Genomic DNA, 19,978 nt, shown 5'->3' on the forward strand with positions numbered 1-19,978 from the left:
AGCTTTCTCATTGGCCCTCCCCGATCCCACCTCCTCGTCCTTTCCCGGCCTCCCATTGGCAGCGGAAAGCGCCCGCCGGTCGGGACAAGGGAGGAGGCGAGCGGGGCGGAGAGAGAGAGAGAGAGAGAAAGTGAGTGACAGACAGAGCCTGGGAAGTCGCGGCGGCGGAGGAGGCTGAGCTCCGGGTCCGGTCACTAGGGGCGACTGTCCTGGAGGTGAGCCGCGCAGCCGCCGCCGGGAAAGGGATGGCCGTGGGGGGGGGGGACGGGGACGTGGGCCTCGCCTTGGAATCCCCGCCGCGCCGCCTCCCTCCCGCTTCCCAAGTAAACAACCTCCGAGGAAGGCCCCTCCCGGCCCGGCTCAGCCAAAACAAAACAGCCGCGGAGGAGCTGCCGGGGGCCGCCCAAGGAAAAGCCCCCTCCCCGGTCCCTCTCTCCGCTGTGCCTGGCAGCGCTGCCTTTCCAACTCGGGAGGAGGGATCCGGCGAGTGAGCTGGCTCCCCTCCGGCTCAGTCCATCCCAGGGGGTGAGAGGGTTAAGGTGCAACCCAAAGGGGGCCCTTCCTCACCTGGCGGAGCAGGCCGCCTCTCCCTGGATTCCCTCTCCTTTGATTCGCGGGCGCCGGGGGAGCAGAACCAGCCCCTTCTTCGCTCTCTTTCTCCCGCCGACGCCAATCAACCCCACAAAAGGGGCCTGGAGCTGGTCCTGTGTCAGGTTGGAGAGTGTTGAGTGGAACCAGTGCCGGATTTACGTATAAATTTTGGGGCCCCCAAAAAAAATTAAAAGGAAAAAACACCAAAATATAAGATAAAAACAAATAAATTAAAACCCACATACAGCAACAGTGTTTTGTGTTGTGTACGTACCTATTAGGTCCATAAATTACCATATAGCATATATTCAACACAAAAAAACAGCAACAATTGCTGACAGCTGGACATATAAAGGGCCCCATTACCTTCAGTAGCTTAGGGCCTCAGCAAACCTAAATCCGGCCCTGAGTGGAACCAGCAGCCTCCAAGAGTCATCCTGCCAGCCAAACGGCCACTTGCCCCTTGAAAGTCTCCGTCTCCAGTGTACATCCTGCCTTTTTTCTTTTCAGGCAGGGGGGAAAAGCACATTGGGGTTCCAAGGCTAGAGATGCCAGTCAGATGCCCAGAGCACAGCACAAGCAGGGGGTTCCTGCAGCACTAGGGGTAGATGGAGCAGGTGAGTGTGTGTGTGTGTGTGTGTGTGTCATGTGCATAGGTGTTGCTTCAAGAGGGATTTATTTTGCCATTTGTTTTTGTCTGTCTGAATTGTAGTAGCTTACACCAAGTAAGATGGGTGTGCCCTTCCTGTAGCTGTAGGCACTGCATCTACATGAGTCAAAGTACAGGGTAAATAAGGAGAAATATTTAAAATGGGTGTGGTTGTTATTATTTGCAAAAGTGGCAAGAATATATGTACATGCTCTGAATGAAGAAAAATCATTTGACATGCTGTTACAGTATCCCAAGGATCCTTTAATCCAAGTGTGGGTTGAAACTTTGTAGTAGTCCATGGGTGAATCACTGATTTCTGGTTGGCCTGCTGGTTGGTAGAATTCTTGCCAAGAATGTGGGAGTAGGCTAACTCTGGTCTTATCCAACAATACATGTCTTATCTACTAAGGCAAGAATGGATACTTTGGATCGCTAGTTGAAAAGAAAGAGAGAAGAGGTCACACATGACTGTAGTCCGCCCATGTTCTAGTCATGAGAGACAGTTAAAATTTCTAAATATCCTAAATGATTGTGCTGTAGAACATTTGGTCATGGAACTTATCTGAGACGCAACCCTGAACTTACTCGTAAGTGGTGCCAGTACTTTGTGCAATATTTAAGTGTTGTTCAACTAGTTGGAAACAGTAACCAAAGAGTTAGCAAATTCAACATATATGTAAGCAGAGTAGAGAATGGCTAAGGATGTCCACAGTCACATTTGACTTCAAAAAATGAAATCTCAAAAATGAAATGATTGGTTGAAAGTCAAGTTGAAAGTGAAAGACTACAGGGTGAAATCTCTCCAAAGCATATTGGTGTTATTCAGAATTACAAGAATAGAAGCATAGCTCGAATGTATACTACAAGTCAGGGAAGATGCTAGTGGAATAGAAGCAAGGAAGCGGTTATAGGCAATAAGGCTTCTTCCTTTCACAAAATGGGAGGTCTTGCTCAATTAAGGAGAACAAAATGGAACACATGCTTGCAAAACAAATTCAAAAAAGAAAGTAAGGTTTGAGGCGCATATAGCTAAAAACATTAAGATCAACAATAAAAAATATTATTAAAAGTGTGTGTGACAGAAGTGAAAAGGGAAAATTACGTGCCAATGATTCTATCTGTCACGTCCCAAAATAGGATACTGTAGAGCTGGAAAGTGTGGAAAAGGTAAACCAAAAACATTGGGTAACTTTATTAGTTTTTTTAAAGGGGGTGCATGTCAGAGGGAAATAAAATTATACATGATGTGAAGCAAGTGGATAGAGAGAACTTTCCTCTTGCTCTGTCATAGTGCTGGAGCCTGAGGCCATTCAGCGAAGTGGGAGATTCAGGACTGATAAAGGGAAGTACTTCACACACCTGCAAAATTGAAATTTGTTACCATAGGAGAGCTTTAAAAAAGGATTTGACAAATTCATGGGGATAAGGCTACTATTCACAATGTCTATATACTACCACCTGGATCAGAGGCAGCAGGCCACAGAATACCAGTTATAGGGGGAACAGCAGCAGAAGAACAACCCTGAGTAATTGCCCCCTTTGCCTACTTTTTCTGACCCTCTCTAGCAAGTTGCTGTGTGGCAGGAACCTTAATGATTAAATAACTGAAAATGCTGAGTTGCAATGATGATGAGACTAAAAGACAGTGAAAATGAAAAGGTCACTGAATGCAAACCTCAAAAACTTAGTTCCTTTTTTTGATCCCTTGAGACAGAAGGAGAGTCAACCTGAGAGAGAATCTCTCTTGATTACACTCCCTCATGTACACACACACCTCCCAGAAGGGTAGATTCTCCCACTGATAATTGCCTTTCACTCCACCTAGATGTCACTAAAATCCTCCTCATTATATCACTGGACCCCTTCCTTGTACCTACCAGACTAGAGATCTCCAGACCTTACTATAGGGTAGTTTGAGCATCAGTCTGTGTCTTCCAATCACCCCTCCAGCAACTGTCCGTGCAACTCCATGTCACTCTCAAGGTACACCTTTAACGCAGTGCTGGGTGCCAGATCAAGAAGCCTGATAAGGGTTCTGTCACCCAGTAGCATGAAGTTTGGTTCCCCAAAGAGCTGAAGTCACTAAGGCATAGAATTCCTGGCCCTAGTTATGGTCTTGGTCCTGGTCTTTACCTCAGCTGAGCCTCAGTAGATCACCTTTGGCAAATTCTCTCTATCTTCCCGGGGTCTCATAGCTCCACCACTTAATTTTACACCTCGTAGCATAGGAACTCTTGCTTTTCTCTAGACTAGAAGTTTGAATGTGTTAGAATATTGGCTATAAAATGCACCTTTGTGTTTGCATATATGTTGTGCTTTACTATGAATCTGTTTTGAAAATATGCATGTGAATGCATGCATACACAGGTTCTCAGATACACAAGAGCATGTGATTGTGACACCGTGGGTACAGAATACTAGACTAGATAAAGTTTTTTTATTTCTCTTTTTTCATTATATTGCATTTTTTACTTCTGGTATAGAAAGAAAGCTAGAACAGTAGGCTAAAATGAAAGTGAAGCTGAAGCTCTTCTAAACCCCAACTAGATAGGTTTCCTTTAGTTGAAACGTTGTACTTTCCTTTGTGTGTGGGAAGAGATTGATATACTTGCAACGGTATGTATCAAGTCCCTGCTCTGCCTGTTCATGAAATTAAATGTATAATAATAATAATAATAATAATAATAATAACAACAGCAACAACAACAACTTTGTTGCAGACAACAGTTTGTAAATATGAGGTAAAGCAAAGTCTCAAAACCCAGAATAGGTTTGGACAGGATGTTTCATGATCAGGCAGTGTTTCCTGCAATGCTCTCACCACCAATAATTATTTCCTACTTCTTAATTTGTGCTGATTTGTCTCCTGCTGCTTTCCTCTCTCCACTCTTTTCCTTCCTTGCCCTCTGTTATTTGGTCCCCACCAGAAGCTTCCAGTTCCTTTTAAGGGTAAAACTAAAATGAAGTGAGTCTCCCAACCCAACTGATGCCTTCTAGTTATGTCTTAAATGCTACTTTTTTTTTACCCTGTCTTTTTCCCCCCTCAGAGCCTGTGTGACGTTGGATGAGGCCCAGCTCAGTGACAACATGGCTCACTTTGATACAGAGTATCAGCGGCTGGAGGCCTCCTACAATGATTCTCCCCCAGGAGAAGAGGACCTGATGGTTCATGTTGCCGAGGGCAGCAAATGTGAGTACAGCTGCGAGCGGCCAGCCTTGGTGCCACAAATCAGTGCTGATGGTGCCTGGGACTGGTGAAAGACTAATCTGAACAGGAAGTGGAATTGTGGGATTCTGGCTCTGTTTCTGGGGAAACGGCATTTGCTGTGCAGCATGTTTTCAAGCATGCCTGTTCCTGGGAAGCAGCAGTAGTAGGAGAAGGCAGTTGCATTATTGTATTGCTTGTGGATTTCCCAGAGGCATGTGACTAGCCACTGTGGGAGTAGACGGGCCTTTGGTCTTATGTTCTTACGAAGTTCCCACGAAATTGAGCAAGGCTTTCTCTCTAGAGAAAGTGTGTTTAGGGTTCAGCTTTAAACTTTTGTTCTTAAAATATTGGGCTTGGATGGTGCAATGGAATGCTGTGTCACAGCTCCTTCTCCCTCTGGCTTCTTTCTGGTGTGTTGAATTTTAGGATTCTTTTTTCACTTTGTCTGTCTTGCAGCTCCCTGGCACCACATTGAGAATCTGGACCTCTTTTTCTCTCGTATATCCTTACCTGAAGGGCAGGGATGGTTGTATCCCAGCTGTCGGGATTGGGGGTGGGGCTCGGTTGCAGCAGAGCTGGGAACCCTTTACAAGGTTCCTTGTGGCCCATTAAACACTCCAAGAGGCAAAGGACCTTTCAGTATCAGTTCAGGAACAAAGGATAGCATAATCAAGAACCAGCCTCTGGAACCCATATAGGTTTACAGGCCAGACAGCAACAAAAGCAATACAAGGAGATTTGCAATCACCCCCTCAAATGGAGTTCTTTATGGCAGAAAGTTACTGATTCTTTCCTCCTGATGGTGGCTAATCGTGACTTAATAGCATGGCAGGTTGAACTGGAAAAGGAGATGCTTCCTGCTCATGGGAGACTAGTCTCTGGTGAAACTAAGGGTGGGTACTGCAACCAATATTCTGAGCAATTCTCTTTGACTGTATCCCTCACGTCTATAACCTGCACCAGAAGAATGGCTTCACCTGTATGCTCATCAGTGAGATCTTTGAATTAATGTGAGTATGAACTCCGTGTCTCTTCCAGTAAAACAGGATTGGAAGTGGACATTCATTGTATTTCCATGGGCACCTTGTCAGAGGTGAAAAAAAGAGTTCTGGTTTCCTGCTGGAGCTAGTGATCCTTCCCTGGCCCCAATTCCCTGTCATTCAGGTTGATAGGAAAACAAATCCTACTCCTGATTCTCTTTATGCAAGATGTCTCTGATATGAAGGATTTAGACAGCTGGTGCCTTTTGCTAGCCCAGATAATTTGAAGATGGGAGCGGGGAAGGCTGAGTGCCTCCTAGTGTGACACCTTCTCTTCTCACAGGCAGTTCATCTTTGTTGTGGCCTTCACCACATTCCTTGTCAGCTGTGTTGACTACGATATCCTGTTTGCTAACAAGCTGGTGAATCACAGCCAGCATTCCAGTGACCCTGTCAAGGTGACCCTGCCAGATGCCTTCCTGCCTCCCAATGAGTGCAGTGCCAGGTAAAGTTAGCAAGGACTATCCTTTCCTAAATTTGACCACATCCTAGTCCACCTTGGTGGGGTCTAAAATCCAAGAGGCTTCCTGGATGTGGAAGATCCTCTACTTTGCATTTTAAGTCACACTCAATCATAGCTGTAGGCTCGGAAATGTAGTTCTTGCAAGATGAGTGTTGCTGTCAAAACTGCTTTTAGGTGTTTGCTTCTATATCTGCCAAATCTGGGGTCTCCAGTGTTAACCTAATCTCAGTGATAAAGTTGGGCCCTTGACGAGCCAGCTGGACTTTTAATATACTAGACAATCTTTGACCCCTCAGTGTCTTGTGGATTAACTGTGAGAGAAAGCTTTGAGTTCACATTTGTAGCTGTACCCATCTTCTCTCAGATTTTCCAGCCCAGATGCCCATTAGTACAGTTTAATGCATCTCAGCACTGCATAGCCTTGCACTCCCCTGAAGTGCCTGAATTCTAGCAATCTGAGAAGGAGGGGTTGGCACATGCTTTGGAAAGAACTGTAATGACCAGAAGGGAGGTAGCTGCTTCTTCCTTTCTGTGAATCCATCTTTCTCATAGGATCCAGGCCAATGGCTTTCTCATCTCTATCCTGGTGATTGCGGGGGTCTTCTGGATCCATCGGCTGATTAAATTCATCTACAACATTTGCTGCTATTGGGAAATCCACTCTTTTTACATCAATGCTCTCAAGATTCCCATGGTAAGCTGCTGTGCTCTGGGAACTGTTAGACATGCATGCACAAATCTACACACTGTGCTATTGATAGGGAATGTTGACACCTTAGCAATATAGTTCTGATTACCTGATTACAAGCAAATCAGTACTTCCATATCCAGCCCCCACTTTTTTTTTTGCAACCTTCCCAGGAGCATTTGACTGACTGTTACTGAAGACAGAATGCTGGCTCAACATGACTTTTGGTTTGACCCAGAATAACATTTGGGTTGATCCTACAGTTCAGTTCTTAGTGTCTCATGTTCTTTTCGAAGCAGTGAGAAGCCTGCAGATTAGACCTGTTGCTTCTTCTCCTTTAAGGGAAAAATCTTCCACCCCTGAATCTTCCTCTGTCCCTTATTGACCTTCCTCCAGAGTTGTACACTGCTGCTGATCTTTCTGGTCTGCTGCTAATTCCATGGTTGCTCAATCTGACTTGCTTGGTTGAGTGGCAGGGCTAGTATGTTCTGCAGCTGTCATTGTCTGGTTTGCCAGTGTTTGTTATTTGGTCCTTGCCCAAGAGTGTTAGAAGTTGAGTCTCTGCATAAGCAATTCCCTTCCCCTTTTTCAGGAGTGGGGAAAGTTTTTGTTTGTTAAATCTGTTAGTCACTTTATCTTTCCCAAGACAACTCAAAGCAACAAACAAACCACCAAATGGACAAAAAACCCCATCCCCAGATACATCAAAACCATTGTGGGGTGGGGGGAGAAATACATTAAAAACCTACCCACTTCTAAAAGGCCACAGATAGTTAAAGGCCAAAGGCCTGGATATCAAGGAAAGTTTTTGCCTGGCACATAAAGATATATAATGATGGCGCCAGGTGAACCACTCTGTGGAGAGCATTCCACAAATGGGGAGCCACCAAAGCAAAGGCTCATCTTCATGTTGCTACCCTCTGGACCTGTTGTGGAGGGGGAACATGAAGAAGCACTTTAGATGATGACTGCTGGCTCCAGGTTAGTTCATATGGGAAGAGATGGTCCTTGAGGTATTGCAGTCCTGAGATGTTTGAGGCTTTATATGTCAAAATTGGGCCCAGAAACTAATTGGCAACCAGTACAGTCAGGCCAAGGTTGGTGTTACATGCTCAAACTGTCCTGCCTTGTTGAGCAACCTGGCCACTGAATTCCGCAACAGCTGAAGTTTCCGAAATGTCTCAGAGACAGTCCCATGTGCATTGCAGTAATCTAACCTAGAGGTTGCCAGAGCATAGACAAGAGAAGTTAGGCTATCCCTGTCCAGTTGGGGTCACAGCTGGGCCACCAACCAAAGCTGATGGAATGCACTCCATGCCACTGAGGCCACCTGAGCCTCAAGTGACACCAGTGGATCCAGAATTATCCCCAAGTTGTGTACCTGCTACTTCAGAAGGGAGTGTATCCCCATCAAGAGGAGGTCACAGCACTAACCTCACCATCCCTCTCTTTGCCTGCAGTCCAATTTGCCCTACTACACATGGCAGGAGGTGCAGGCACGGATTGTCCAAATCCAGAAGGAACACCAGATCTGCATCCATAAGAAGGAGCTGACAGAACTGGACATCTACCACCGCATCCTGCGTTTCAAGAACTACATGGTGGCCATGGTGAACAAGTCGCTATTGCCTATGCGCTTCCACCTCCCCCTACTGGGCGATACAATCTTCTATACGCGTGGCCTCAAGTACAACTTTGAGCTCATCTTCTTCTGGGGCCCTGGCTCACTCTTTGAGAATGAGTGGAGTCTCAAGGCCGAGTACAAGCGAGGCAGCAACCGCCTGGAGCTGGCTGAAAAGCTGGGCACCCGCATCCTCTGGATTGGCATTGCTAATTTTCTGCTCTGTCCGCTCATCCTCATCTGGCAGATCCTCTACGCCTTCTTCAGCTACACAGAGATTCTGAAGCGAGAGCCAGGAAGCTTGGGGGCTCGTTGCTGGTCCCTCTACGGCCGCTGCTACCTGCGGCACTTCAATGAGCTGGACCACGAGTTGCACTCGCGCCTCAGCAAGGGCTACAAGCCAGCCTCCAAGTACATGAATTGCTTCATTTCACCTCTGTTCACTGTCGTGGCTAAGAATGTGGCCTTCTTTGCTGGCTCCATCCTCGCTGTCCTCATTGCCCTCACAATTTATGATGAAGACGTGCTTGCTGTGGAGCATGTCCTCACCACAGTCACCATTCTGGGTGTGGCTGTCACTGTCTGCAGGTGAGTTGAGATTGGCTGCGAACAGAAGGGTTTTTGTTTTTGTTCTCTGAGTCTTGGCATCAACGGGGTGGTTGCCATTATTATGAGGAGCACCCAATCAGAGAATTGACAGGCGGAAATTAAAAGCATTCTGCTGACCAAAAATTGCATTAAGCTACAAAAGTTTTTCTGCTGGGTCTCCCACTGAGGAAGTTACTGGGAGATGAATTGCCTGTGCTGCCTTTTCCTTCTGTGGCAATGATAGCTAGGACACTTGAGGAAATTGATTAAGCTTAACAACCCACGTCTTTCAGCTCTGCAAAACTGGTTGCTTCCCTGGTTTAGTGATCTCAGTGATGGTGGTGCCTTGGAGTTGTTTAAACTGTGACATCTGCAATGAGAGGGCCCCTGCGATGGTTCGAGGCAAAGCCTGGTTTTTCTAGAATAGTGCAACCTTAGACTTACCTTTCAGTTTTTGCCTGGATCAAGCAAGGACAGAGCTTCTATCTGTCCATGAAGAATGTGACAGGCACTGCTTGAAGGTAATACTCTGGGGTGAGTCACAAACTAGGGTAAGCGGACAGAAAAGGAAAAAAAGGAGTTGGAAACATCAGCTCAGTTTGATATCTGAGAGATGAAACAAAAGTGGGGGTGGTAAAGCAGGTATAGCTGCTGGTTAAACAGAGTTAGCTGTGTTGTATATTGATGTGCAGTAAAAATCAACCTGATACTTCCTATGTTGTAATTGATAGTTGATCAGCTTCTGACATTTTTGATTGATGTAACCTGCCACTGACTTAATGTTCAATAGGAGTCTAAGAAATCCAGAATCTAGGAATTTGGCTGATCACTGAGTCTGTGAGGAATTGTTGCAAGCTTGCTTTAGAGGCAAACAGGCATCACACATTTTATTACCCTTTTATCAAAGGCAGACTGAACAGTTCTGTACTGCAAATAAGGATATAAATAAGTACAGAAGTGTGTGAAATTATCATCTTCCTCCACAGTGAACCAGTTTGTTAAAGCTGAACCTGCTATATCTGACCCATAAATAGTTTATCTCACTACACTCCTCTGTGTTCATCTTTCCATGAAGAGGGAACATGGGGCTGGGGACCCCTAGAACATAAGGTGCCTGTCTGCTTGCTCTCCTTGACACCTGTCCCATCTGTCTTGCAGATCCTTCATCCCAGACCAGCACCTGGTCTTCTGCCCAGAGCAGTTGCTTCGGGTGATTCTGGCGCACATCCACTACATGCCTGACCACTGGCAGGGCAACGCCCACCGCTATGAAACCCGAGATGAATTCTCCCAGCTCTTCCAGTACAAGGCGGTGAGGTGGGGCAGGGTAGGGTGGGAGGAAATCATATAAGAGCTGCCCTTTGCATAAACCCTGACTAGATCCAAGCATGTATTGTCCGTAGAGTTCCCCCCCAAATGGGGGAGGTTCCCTGACCCCAGGGCATGTGGGAGGAAAGAATCCCTGGTATTTCCCCCAGTTATTCTCCCCAGTGCCTGCAGTCATGTCTTGAGGCTGTGCTGTGGTTTCACAAGTGATAGACACCCGTGCAGTTGTTGAACTTAATGCCTTTGTCTCCTTTACTTAAGGTGTTCATCCTGGAAGAGCTGCTCAGCCCCATTGTGACTCCCTTGATCCTCATCTTCTGTCTGAGGCCCAAAGCTCTAGAGATAATTGATTTCTTCCGCAACTTCACTGTGGAGGTGGTGGGCGTGGGAGATACCTGCTCCTTTGCCCAGATGGATGTGCGGTGGCATGGACACCCTGCGGTAGGTTCCAGTGAGGGGCAGCATCATGGACCTGACATGCCTTGCCTCGTCCTGGGTCACAAACACCCTGCAGTGCCCCTGTCCTGCCCCAGTAGGCAGCTGTGACGCTGCTCGTAGGTCAGGTCTGCAGTGCCCTTGTGTCTGCTGGCTGCTCCTAGTCCCATTGAGGCAGCTGCATGGTGTGCACAAAACACCCTGTCCCTCTCTTGTTTTGCAGTGGATGTCAGCCGGGAAGACAGAGGCTTCCGTTTACCAACAAGCCGAGGATGGCAAGACGGAGCTGTCCCTCATGCACTTTGCTATCACCAACCCACACTGGCAACCTCCTCGGGAGAGCACGGCTTTCATCGGCTTGCTTAAGGAACGTGTGCACCGCGACAGCAGCCTGGCTCTGGCCCAGCAGGCTGTCGTGCCTGACAATGCCCTCTTCACCTCCATTCAGTCCTTGCAGTCAGAATCAGAGGTACTGGGAACTAGTGTGTGGTAGAACAGGACATAATCCTGGTTTATCATAGGGAGAGGTTTGCAGTGAACTGTTTCTTTTTGGTGGGATGGGGATAATGTTTCTATGTGGGCTTCTGGGCTCCGTGGAGTCATTTGAGTGCCATGGTAGTATGGCTGCCACTGTCTCATTGTGACCTAATTAGACTACCTTCCGCTTGCAAGCATGCTACTTCTGTCTCCTGTTATCTCTTCAGCAAAAGTTAGTCATACTCCCTTAAAAGTTGGCACCTTCAGAGTCTCCACGTTACCCATCCTCTCTCCCCACTCCTTTATTTCCCAATTCCTTTTCCTAGGATATATTATTGCTTTTCTTTCTGTATATTTTTATTGTGAAAGTCTTAAGCTTACGGAGACTCAAAGGTTGCAAAATGGAATTGTGATGAATCAGTGAGATTCCTGTTGATATGAATTGATATTGGAATCAATATTATTCAATAAGATGCACAAATAACACTCAAATGTAAATAAAGTCAGACATAAATAAGCACCATCCCTCCCACCCACCCCCAGAAGGTCCTTGGTGTCTTGTGGTTACATTGTTTCAATTTCACTTATCCAACTGCAATCAAAAACCTAAGGTCCTTTTGTGTTTAGGATCTCTTAATGTGATTAACAATCCCCTTCTCACTGAATCACTTGTCTTTCCTATAAGAAAGTCCTCCAACACCTGTAGCATCTTCTCTTCCAAGTGTCACCATTTAGAAAGCATTTGAATTGCTGGGGGCTGGAGATGGGTGGGCTAATTTTCCAAAATGTGGAGAGAATTCAGGATCCACACTGCAAAGGCAGAGGTGAAGTTATTCATTTTTATTACAGTATATAATTTCTAGACCGCGCTTCACCCAAGAATCACAAACTTTGCAAAGTTCAGTTGTGGTGGTGAAGTGTCAAATGTAGATAGATGGGGCAGACCTTGGATCTTCCTGCCTGGGTCACACCTCCCTCCTCTGTTCTCTCCCTGCAGCCACATAGCCTGATTGCCAATGTGATTGCAGGCTCCTCAGTCCTGGGCTACCAGGCAGTCCGTGATGGGCAGGCCTCGCGGCATCTCTCGGCTGTGTCTGAGGTGGCATCTGCCCTGCGTTCTTTCTCTCCTCTTCAGTCAATGCAGGCGGCCCACAGGAGTTCCCACACAGAAGGTTCCCAACATCGGGGTCCTGGCACAATGGCAGGCTCAGGGTAAGAAGCTGCATGTTGTAAGGGGCTAGAGGAAAAAGCCAAGAAGTGAGCACCTCACCAGCACTTTACCCAGAGTGCTCTGAGGACTATTTCATGAGGCTTTTCCCAGCACAGCTATACATTACTGTGTGTTAGAGCAGGAGGCAGCCTCCTAGATGTGCCTTTGAAGCAGCAGCAAGAGCTTTTTATGCCTTTTATTACCTCTCTCCAGTTCCCATCAGTGCCAACTAGCATGGCCAGTGGCAAAGACTGGTCACAAGCTCCCCACTCATGGCTTGGGGTTTCCTTGTGTTTGGAGCTGAGGTTATGAGGGACAGCAGAAAGCTATCCAGTTCTGCAAGGCTCCCCAAAAGATTGCTGTGTGTTCTAAACATTCACTTTTAGTTAGCAGGCTACAGCGGTGTTATGGTTGATGTCACCCTTTCTAGGCTCAGAGGGGGGAAAGCTGCTGCAATCATACTATTGGGGTGTGGAGTGGCAAGAAGGTGCCTTCTGGACTCCAAATCACTCTTTCTAACACATCTTGACTTGACTCTTCTCTCCCTTCTGGCTTGCAGGGTTGATGCCAGGACAGCTAGTTCTGGCAGTAGTGCCTGGGAGGGCCAGCTTCAGAGCCTGATCCTTTCAGAATATGCCTCTACTGAGATGAGTCTGCATGCACTCTACATGCATGAGGTGAGCTGAGCATCAAGAATCATGCAGGCCTTTGCAATGGGCTCTGAAGGTTATGTGTAGACCTGCATCTTGAGACATGTGTACCTGAATGAGCACAGCAAAGGAGGATTGAGTAAGCCTCTGTACTGTGATATAGTTCCTAACCTAAGAGATAGGCCCTTCATTATACAGAAATCAGGCTGGGAGCAAAGGCCCCCTTCACTGGGCCATGATTTATGACAATTTGTGCACAACTGAAGATGAATAGAGAGTCTATAGGCTTGCAGGATGTGAGCGAGACTTGCATGGATGCAGGTGATGACTTTCATTGACCTGTGTAGAAGCATGTGAAATTAAGGCTGTAAATGTGATATTTATGTGGAGGCCTGTGATACTTGGATTGTATCAAGTCCCAAACTGGGCTTGCTTGGGACACACGTCAATATCACCATAGTGTTCTAGTTGGCTGCCCATTAATACCCCCTGCCATTCTCAGTTACACAAGCAGCATGCCCAGTTGGAGCCTGAGCGGCACTTGTGGCACCGGCGAGAGAGTGATGAGAGTGGTGAAAGCGCCCAGGAGGAGCCCGATGCTCATCAGGGCACCCCAAGCAGTGCCATTCCCCGCTCAGCCAGCTATCCTTTCGCCTCGCCTCGCCAGGCTGGTGATGAGACAGCTGCTCTGCAAGCCGGCTTCCAGCGTCGATATGGAGGTGTCTCAGGTATGTTTCAGAAATGCCAAACTCACAGTGCTTCCATATTCCTTAGCCAGAAAAGGCTTTATTTCCTGCCAAACCCTGCACATACACATGCTGGCATTTCTTGTTAACTACAGGGCAACTAGAGAAAAAGATTAGATATCAGTCTGACATGCTGCTTGGCAGTTTTGGTGAACCCTTTTGATGACATGGCCAGTGCATCATATGTAAGAGGCAAGCCTTTGCCTGTGCTGCCTACACTCTCAAGCCTTCACTCCTTGCTGATCAGCAGGTTTGGAGCACTGGCTAGCAGTGCTACAAGAGTGGCATTATGAGTTTGGGAAGTTCAAAAATCCATTTTGCTTTCATTGCTGCCGTTTCAGAAGGCACCATTTTCTCTGTGATTTGGGCTCTCATTTTCTTTAGTTTTGATTTCCAGAAGGCTCAATTTTCTTTGGTTATGAATTTCCAGAAGGGTAACCATGTCAGTCCATGAAAGCATGTGGCACCTTAAAGACTAATTTATGACATATTCTTACCTCATCAGATGGAGTAGACTATGGTTCATAATAAATTTATTAGTCTTAAATGTGCCACAAGACTCTTCATTGTTCTGGTCACAAAGCTATCAATATACTTATTTCTTTCAACAAGGGGCATGGCCAAAGCTGGCAGGGTAGGGTGTTGCTTAATGGACTTGGTTAGAGAACCAGGTGGGAGCAAAAAGACCAAGAGTACTTGCAATATATTATATTTCCACTTACGCCACTGCTACCCAGCTACTGTATCTGTGTTGGGTGGCTGGTAATGGGGAACAGAGCAGACTGGAAGCCCCGAACAGATTTTGCAGCAAGCTGATCTCATTTAACTTTGGCTGCCCCATCCGGTGGTTTTCTTTTCCTCTTTGTTTTCCCACAGACCCTGGCATGGTGCACAGAGCCCCATCACACTTCGCTCGGCTGCCACTTGGGGGGTGGGCTGAAGATGGCCAGACTGCTCGGCACCCAGAGCCTGTGCCAGAGGAGAGCTTGGAAGATGAGTTGCCACCTCAGATACACAAGGTACAGCCTGGTTGATACTTGGGCATTTTCAATGGCTGTGTCATGAAACCAGAGGAATCTGCAGTCTCTTAATGCAGCTATATGTATTACTGCACTATCATCACCAGGAGCTACCTGGCCAGAGACTAGTCAGTACAAAAATAATTTGATTTTGTGTTTGGGAAGGCTTTACTGATACGAACTAGTTGGGCTTTCAGGAACTCATACACAAGGCAGACCAAATAAATCAGGCAAGGCTATCCTGTAAACTGCCCCGTGTTCCTTGGTTGAGGGGAGAAATTTAAATTTATAAATTAAAGAAAGCCATGTTTGGGTAGACTCCCCCCCCAAAAGTGTCATCTCAGGGTAAGAGGGAAGAGAGTAATATGAGAAGTTGAGAGAGTAAGCCAGGCTTCCTCAACCTTGGCCCTCCAGATATTTTTGGCCTACAACTCCCATGATCCCTAGCTAGCAGGACCAGTGGTCAGGGATGATGGAAATTGTAGTCTCAAAACATGGAGGGCCGAGGTTGAGGAAGCCTGGAGTAAGCTATGGAGGGACAGAGAGCAATGGCAGGCATTCTGTGAAAGATCTCTAGCTTCAGTGTGCTAGCCACACACAAAAGAAGGCTGGGGGCATTTTCTGCCTTGGAAAGGGGAATTTCAGTATATGCAGCATTTCTTCCCCTCCGTCAGCTGTAGCTGTCAAAATGTTCTCTTCCATATGGGTTTTAGAGGTGGAGGATCCTTATTCTCCTTTGCATGTAGTCAGCTGATATTGCTAAATGGCCTACAACTTGCTTAAAAATAAATACTGAAGGTTTCAGGAGGTGGGATCTTTGTTTGGCACAAAATCTGGAGTATTAAGAGCTTTGCTTTGACCCAGTCTTTCTCCTCACTGTTATTTGGGAACTTCCTTTGCCTTCCCAATCCCTTCCAGGTGTAGCTGTGAAGGCTGAAGATCCTGTGGGGGCTCCACATCGTGGGCCCGCCTCAGCTGGTGGGACATTGGGTTACCCTGCCCTACAAAGTATGGGTTGGCTCAAGTCTCCATGTCCTGGACGTCAGTGCCAGCGTGAGGAAGGTGTGAAGACAGCAGTGCCTTCATTGTGGGCGGAACTCTATCCAGACATGCATCATGCCGGTGGCACGCTAGCTGGGCATGGGCTGGATGTGTGTGTGATTACATATATTTGTCCGTGTCTGCATCCGTGTCGTCCATGTTGCAGAACCATCCGAGACTTGTACAGTATGCCACGGAGCGCACTACAGTGCAGGAGACTGGCATCCATGCTTGCCCTGCCTGAAATATCCTGTAGCAGGAGGAGGGCCTGCTGTGTGGACCCCCGTTCAGAGGCAGGAAGAGCTGTAACACTGTCCAGACTACAGCGTGTAATTAAAGATGCAATCAGGCGATAGATTTGGACTCAGGAAAAGAAGGGCTGCAAGAGATTATTTTTGTAATGGGAATGGGGCACAGGCTTCCTCCAGTGGCAGAGCCTGACTTGGATAGAAGCTTTTCACACACAAGAAGGGTGCATATCTTCCTCCCTGCTTTACCATTCACTCACAAACTTTGAAGCCAAGCCAAAAGAGGCACTCTTGCAGTGCCATCACCACTCATGCCGCAGGATTTGGTCTTCCTGTGGGCACAAATGATTCTACTGTTTGGGGCCACGTTTATTTCGCATCCCTCTTGCAGTATCAAAGCACAGGCTTCGCAGGGTATGGCTTCACAGCCCGTACCAGGTTTTGCTTGAGGCAATATCTGAAATGACCAAAGTCTCCTTCAAGCTTACCAAATAGCACCCAGCTCCAGACCGATGGCTCCATTCTGAGGATGCCCCTTGCTCTCACCTTGCTCATCCTGCTAGGATTTAGAATCAAGTATGACGCTCTGCCCCAGGTGCTGTACTTGTGGGTATGAGTGATGGGTGGAGGAAGGTGATACTTGTCTGCCCCTGCCCCCATCGCTCTATTTAAATATTTCCCAGATTCCCCATACACTTCCTGTGGGCACAAATGTTTGGGTTCTTCTCCAAGCTAGTGCTGCCCTCCTTGTGATGTCTCTTTTCTACGGATGCCTTAATGGCAAACATCCAGATCTTGTGGAAGTGCCAGCAAGAGAAGAGTTCCTATATGCCAAATATATTACCTGTCACAATCTTAAGAACTGGGGTGGGCTTCAGGTTCTTGTTGAAAGGGCTGAACCTCTTGCCTGGCTAGACAAGGCGTTCTCTTGAACAGTCTACAGAAGTTCTGCTGGTTCTACTGGTTCCCCCACTTTATTACTAAAGAACACCATGCCATCGGCTCCACTGTCGTCCTCTAATTCTTATGGGCTATGTGGTCTTAGCACAACAGCAAAATACTTTTATGGTTTGCATAGCAAACATCAGAAAGAATACTTTACGGACTGCCCAGTGAAAACATTGCATCCCCAGAGGGTGGTACAATCCAGCCAATCATTGCTTAGGGTAATGCTAGCGCTCTTCATCAGAGCTACAGGTCCCAATATGTCTTGGTTAACCCTGTGGTTTTGACTCCTTTGTCTTCTCTGTGGGGCCAGTTTTTATTTTTTTACAGTGGCTGCTGCAACCTCCAGTAGCTGTTTGTCAAAGCTCCTGTTGTACATTTGAAAAGCAGCTTGCCATTACTGTCACAGATAAAATATGCATCCTTCCTCTCTGTGGGCACAGGCCGGGTTGCATGGAGATCCCTATATGGCCTTGGAACTGACATTGTAGGTCTTGGGAGCCAGGACTCTTGGGATTTCTTTTCTTCTTTGCCCTCTTTCAGAATTGAAGAGATTATTTGCACTCAGCAATGAATTGATTACAGCTTGTAGTTCACCTGCTCTAGAAAGGAGATTATGCCCAAAAAGGATACTGTACTTCCCCACTCCCTAACCTAGTTTAACAAAAGGGTGGTGATTGGTGTTGTGGGGTACATGCTAAAAGGGAAGTTGGGGAGCAGCAGCTTCAAGCTGTCAGTAGTTTGGATGTATGGCTGGTGCTGGGATTTCCCCGTTCTTCAGATTACTGGTGCATTTTAAGGAATTCAAAACAACTGATGGTAAAATATTAATTTGCTGTCTTTCCTGCAAAATACACATCCCCTGGAGTGTAGAAAGAATAGCTTCATAGACTGCAACTTTGATCAGTGCTGGTTATGTACTGTTGGGATGGGGAACCTGTAGTTTGTGAAACTTTACTATATTACAACTCCTATCATCCCTGTCCATTGAGCATGGTGGCTGGAGCTGATGGGATTTGGAGTCCAACAGCATCTGGAAAACTACAGGGCCACAGTCCCTGCACTACAGCGATCAGCTGCAGAGCAGCCCCATTGACAGAGATGAGCCTGCTGCATCCTAGTGGAAATGTTACTGTACCCCTGGTCTAGCAGTGAATAAAGGGAGCATTCTCAGCTAAAACATGGGGGGGGGGAATTCTAGCTGTCATGTATTATGCTTGTCTTGATTTTGCCCCCATCTTTTTGTGCATGGTACAGCCACCTGTGGCCTCCTGTTTCGTTTGTGACACTAGAGGCTGGCCTGTGAGTTATGTGGAGCACTGCAAGTGGTTTGTAAAACAGAGCTTATGTCTGACATCCTGTACAGTACTGTATCTACTGAATAAAGAGGGGTGTTCCATTCTTTGATTGTTGTGGCCGTGCCTGTGGAATTGTCTTTCATTGTGTCTGGTAGGATAACAGCCTGCTACCTACAAGATGAATCCAGGTGGATCACAGGGTAGTTGGCCATCATCACAATGCTTGTGGCACTAATGAGGTAGTTACTATCTACTGGATTTCTGTACATATCAATACATGCACTGCTACAGTGCTATTTTTCAAAAGAAATAATGTAACTCATCATGACCACTCGTGTTCTCTTAGAATAGCAATGGCACCCACCTGAGCGGTGCCAGAACTGCGTTCCAACAAGTTCCCTCAGAAAAAAGCCCTAGACTTCTATAATATCCAAAGAGGCACATCTTTTCTGGCCCCACTGAATGCTGAGAAATGAGTGTGTCACGTCTAGGAACAAAAATATATTTAGCATTTGCCATGTACTTAGGAGCTGTTATTTTTTTTATAGGGAACATAGCACCAGTTTGGGTACATTTAAAGGTGCATGCTAAATACATTCTGGTACTTTTGGGTTTATAATTCTATAGCCAAATACTGCTAAGAACTCATATGTAGCAATACTGATTTTGTGTGTGAATGCAATTTTAAAATCTATTTCAATTTTTTTTTAAAAAAAGTCAGGACGTGAGGACAGGGAGGATCAGAGGGCATCTATGCTAAATGTTTAAGAATTGTGGCCATGACCTGTGGCGATGCTCTTGACCTAGACAACTTTCCTTATCTCCATCCTTAATCTGAAGGATTAGACTGTCTTTTCTGAGGCAAGCCACAAGAAGGCCTGCCAATATAAGGAAAGAGCTGTGTGTGGGAGTACATATAGTTTGTGTCATTATTAAGATTTAAAGCTCTGACTTCTGGTTCTGGGATGCTCCTTTTTGTTGATAATCTTAATGAAACTGTCTTTATTTATAGTTTTAATATTTATTGTAAATTGCTGAGTTTTCACTCCAAGCAGTATATAAACTTTGTTAAATAAAAAGCCCATAATATCTGCATACAATGGAACTGAAAGACAAGCTGATTTTAATACATAACTAGCAAATTAAAACAAAACAAACTAGTCATTTTTACTGCTTAAAAATAGTCCTAGGAAATCCTTGTATCAGGGTTGCATCAGGATCTAAAAAGAGGTATAACCCAATACTATGAATATTTATTCAAATTTAAATAATAATAATTTAACTAATTATTTCAGTGAAAGTTACTGACACAATTGGGTTTGCTTATTTATTTATTACAACATTTATATCCTACTGTATACTGGTGCCAGGGCACCACTCAGCAGCTGACAGTTTAAAATTATTGGTTTCATAAAACTCAGGTAGTTAACTTGTCCAAGATGAAATTCATAATGATGGATACATACTGGGTAGTGACAGTGGCAAAAGACACTCCTAAGGCTCTCACGTGCACTCTGTTCCTTTCACGTATTAGATATTTCAGAGCAGAGACTTATATGAGCCTTGGCTCAATTAAGCTTTGAATGGAATGCGACAGTTATAGTCACAGCGGTGCCGCCATCCTTCTCTAAGCAGTTCTGCCTGATATCCTCACAACAACCTTGTGAGGCAGAGAAAAAGTGAAAGGCTCAAGTTCGCACACTTTTCCCCGAGGCTGCTTTTTTTTGCCGCC

The 19,978-nt window shown here is 46.1% G+C and overlaps 1 protein-coding gene across 1 annotated transcript; it reads left to right on the plus strand.

Moving 5' to 3' along the window:
* Nucleotides 1-80: 80 nt before the first annotated feature.
* Nucleotides 81-18,355, plus strand: ATG9A (autophagy related 9A). The gene is made up of 16 exons (XM_053401286.1): nt 81-215; nt 1,102-1,208; nt 4,291-4,433; nt 4,908-4,951; nt 5,397-5,461; nt 5,775-5,936; nt 6,507-6,648; nt 8,103-8,851; nt 10,010-10,163; nt 10,439-10,618; nt 10,836-11,081; nt 12,087-12,301; nt 12,859-12,976; nt 13,452-13,677; nt 14,572-14,714; nt 15,633-18,355. Exons 3-16 carry the CDS (start codon nt 4,331-4,333, stop codon nt 15,636-15,638), a joined length of 2,553 nt encoding a protein of 850 aa, XP_053257261.1. The 5' UTR covers nt 81-215; nt 1,102-1,208; nt 4,291-4,330; the 3' UTR covers nt 15,639-18,355.
* The last annotated feature ends 1,623 nt before the right edge of the window (nt 18,356-19,978 follow it).

Source organism: Podarcis raffonei, chromosome 1 (assembly GCF_027172205.1).
Source record: "Podarcis raffonei isolate rPodRaf1 chromosome 1, rPodRaf1.pri, whole genome shotgun sequence".
In the NCBI taxonomy this organism is placed as follows: Eukaryota; Metazoa; Chordata; class Lepidosauria; order Squamata; family Lacertidae; genus Podarcis; species Podarcis raffonei.

What these genes read in the sequence shown, in the direction of transcription:
- ATG9A (XM_053401286.1), top strand. Translation starts at nt 4,331, where the DNA reads ATGGCTCACTTTGATACAGAGTATCAGCGGCTGGAGGCCTCCTACAAT. An exon ending in AGCTCTTCCAGTACAAGGCG is followed by an intron (nt 10,164 to 10,438) that starts GTGAGGTGGGGC and finishes CCTTTACTTAAG; the next exon opens with GTGTTCATCCTGGAAGAGCT. An exon ending in GGCACAATGGCAGGCTCAGG is followed by an intron (nt 12,302 to 12,858) that starts GTAAGAAGCTGC and finishes TCTGGCTTGCAG; the next exon opens with GGTTGATGCCAGGACAGCTA.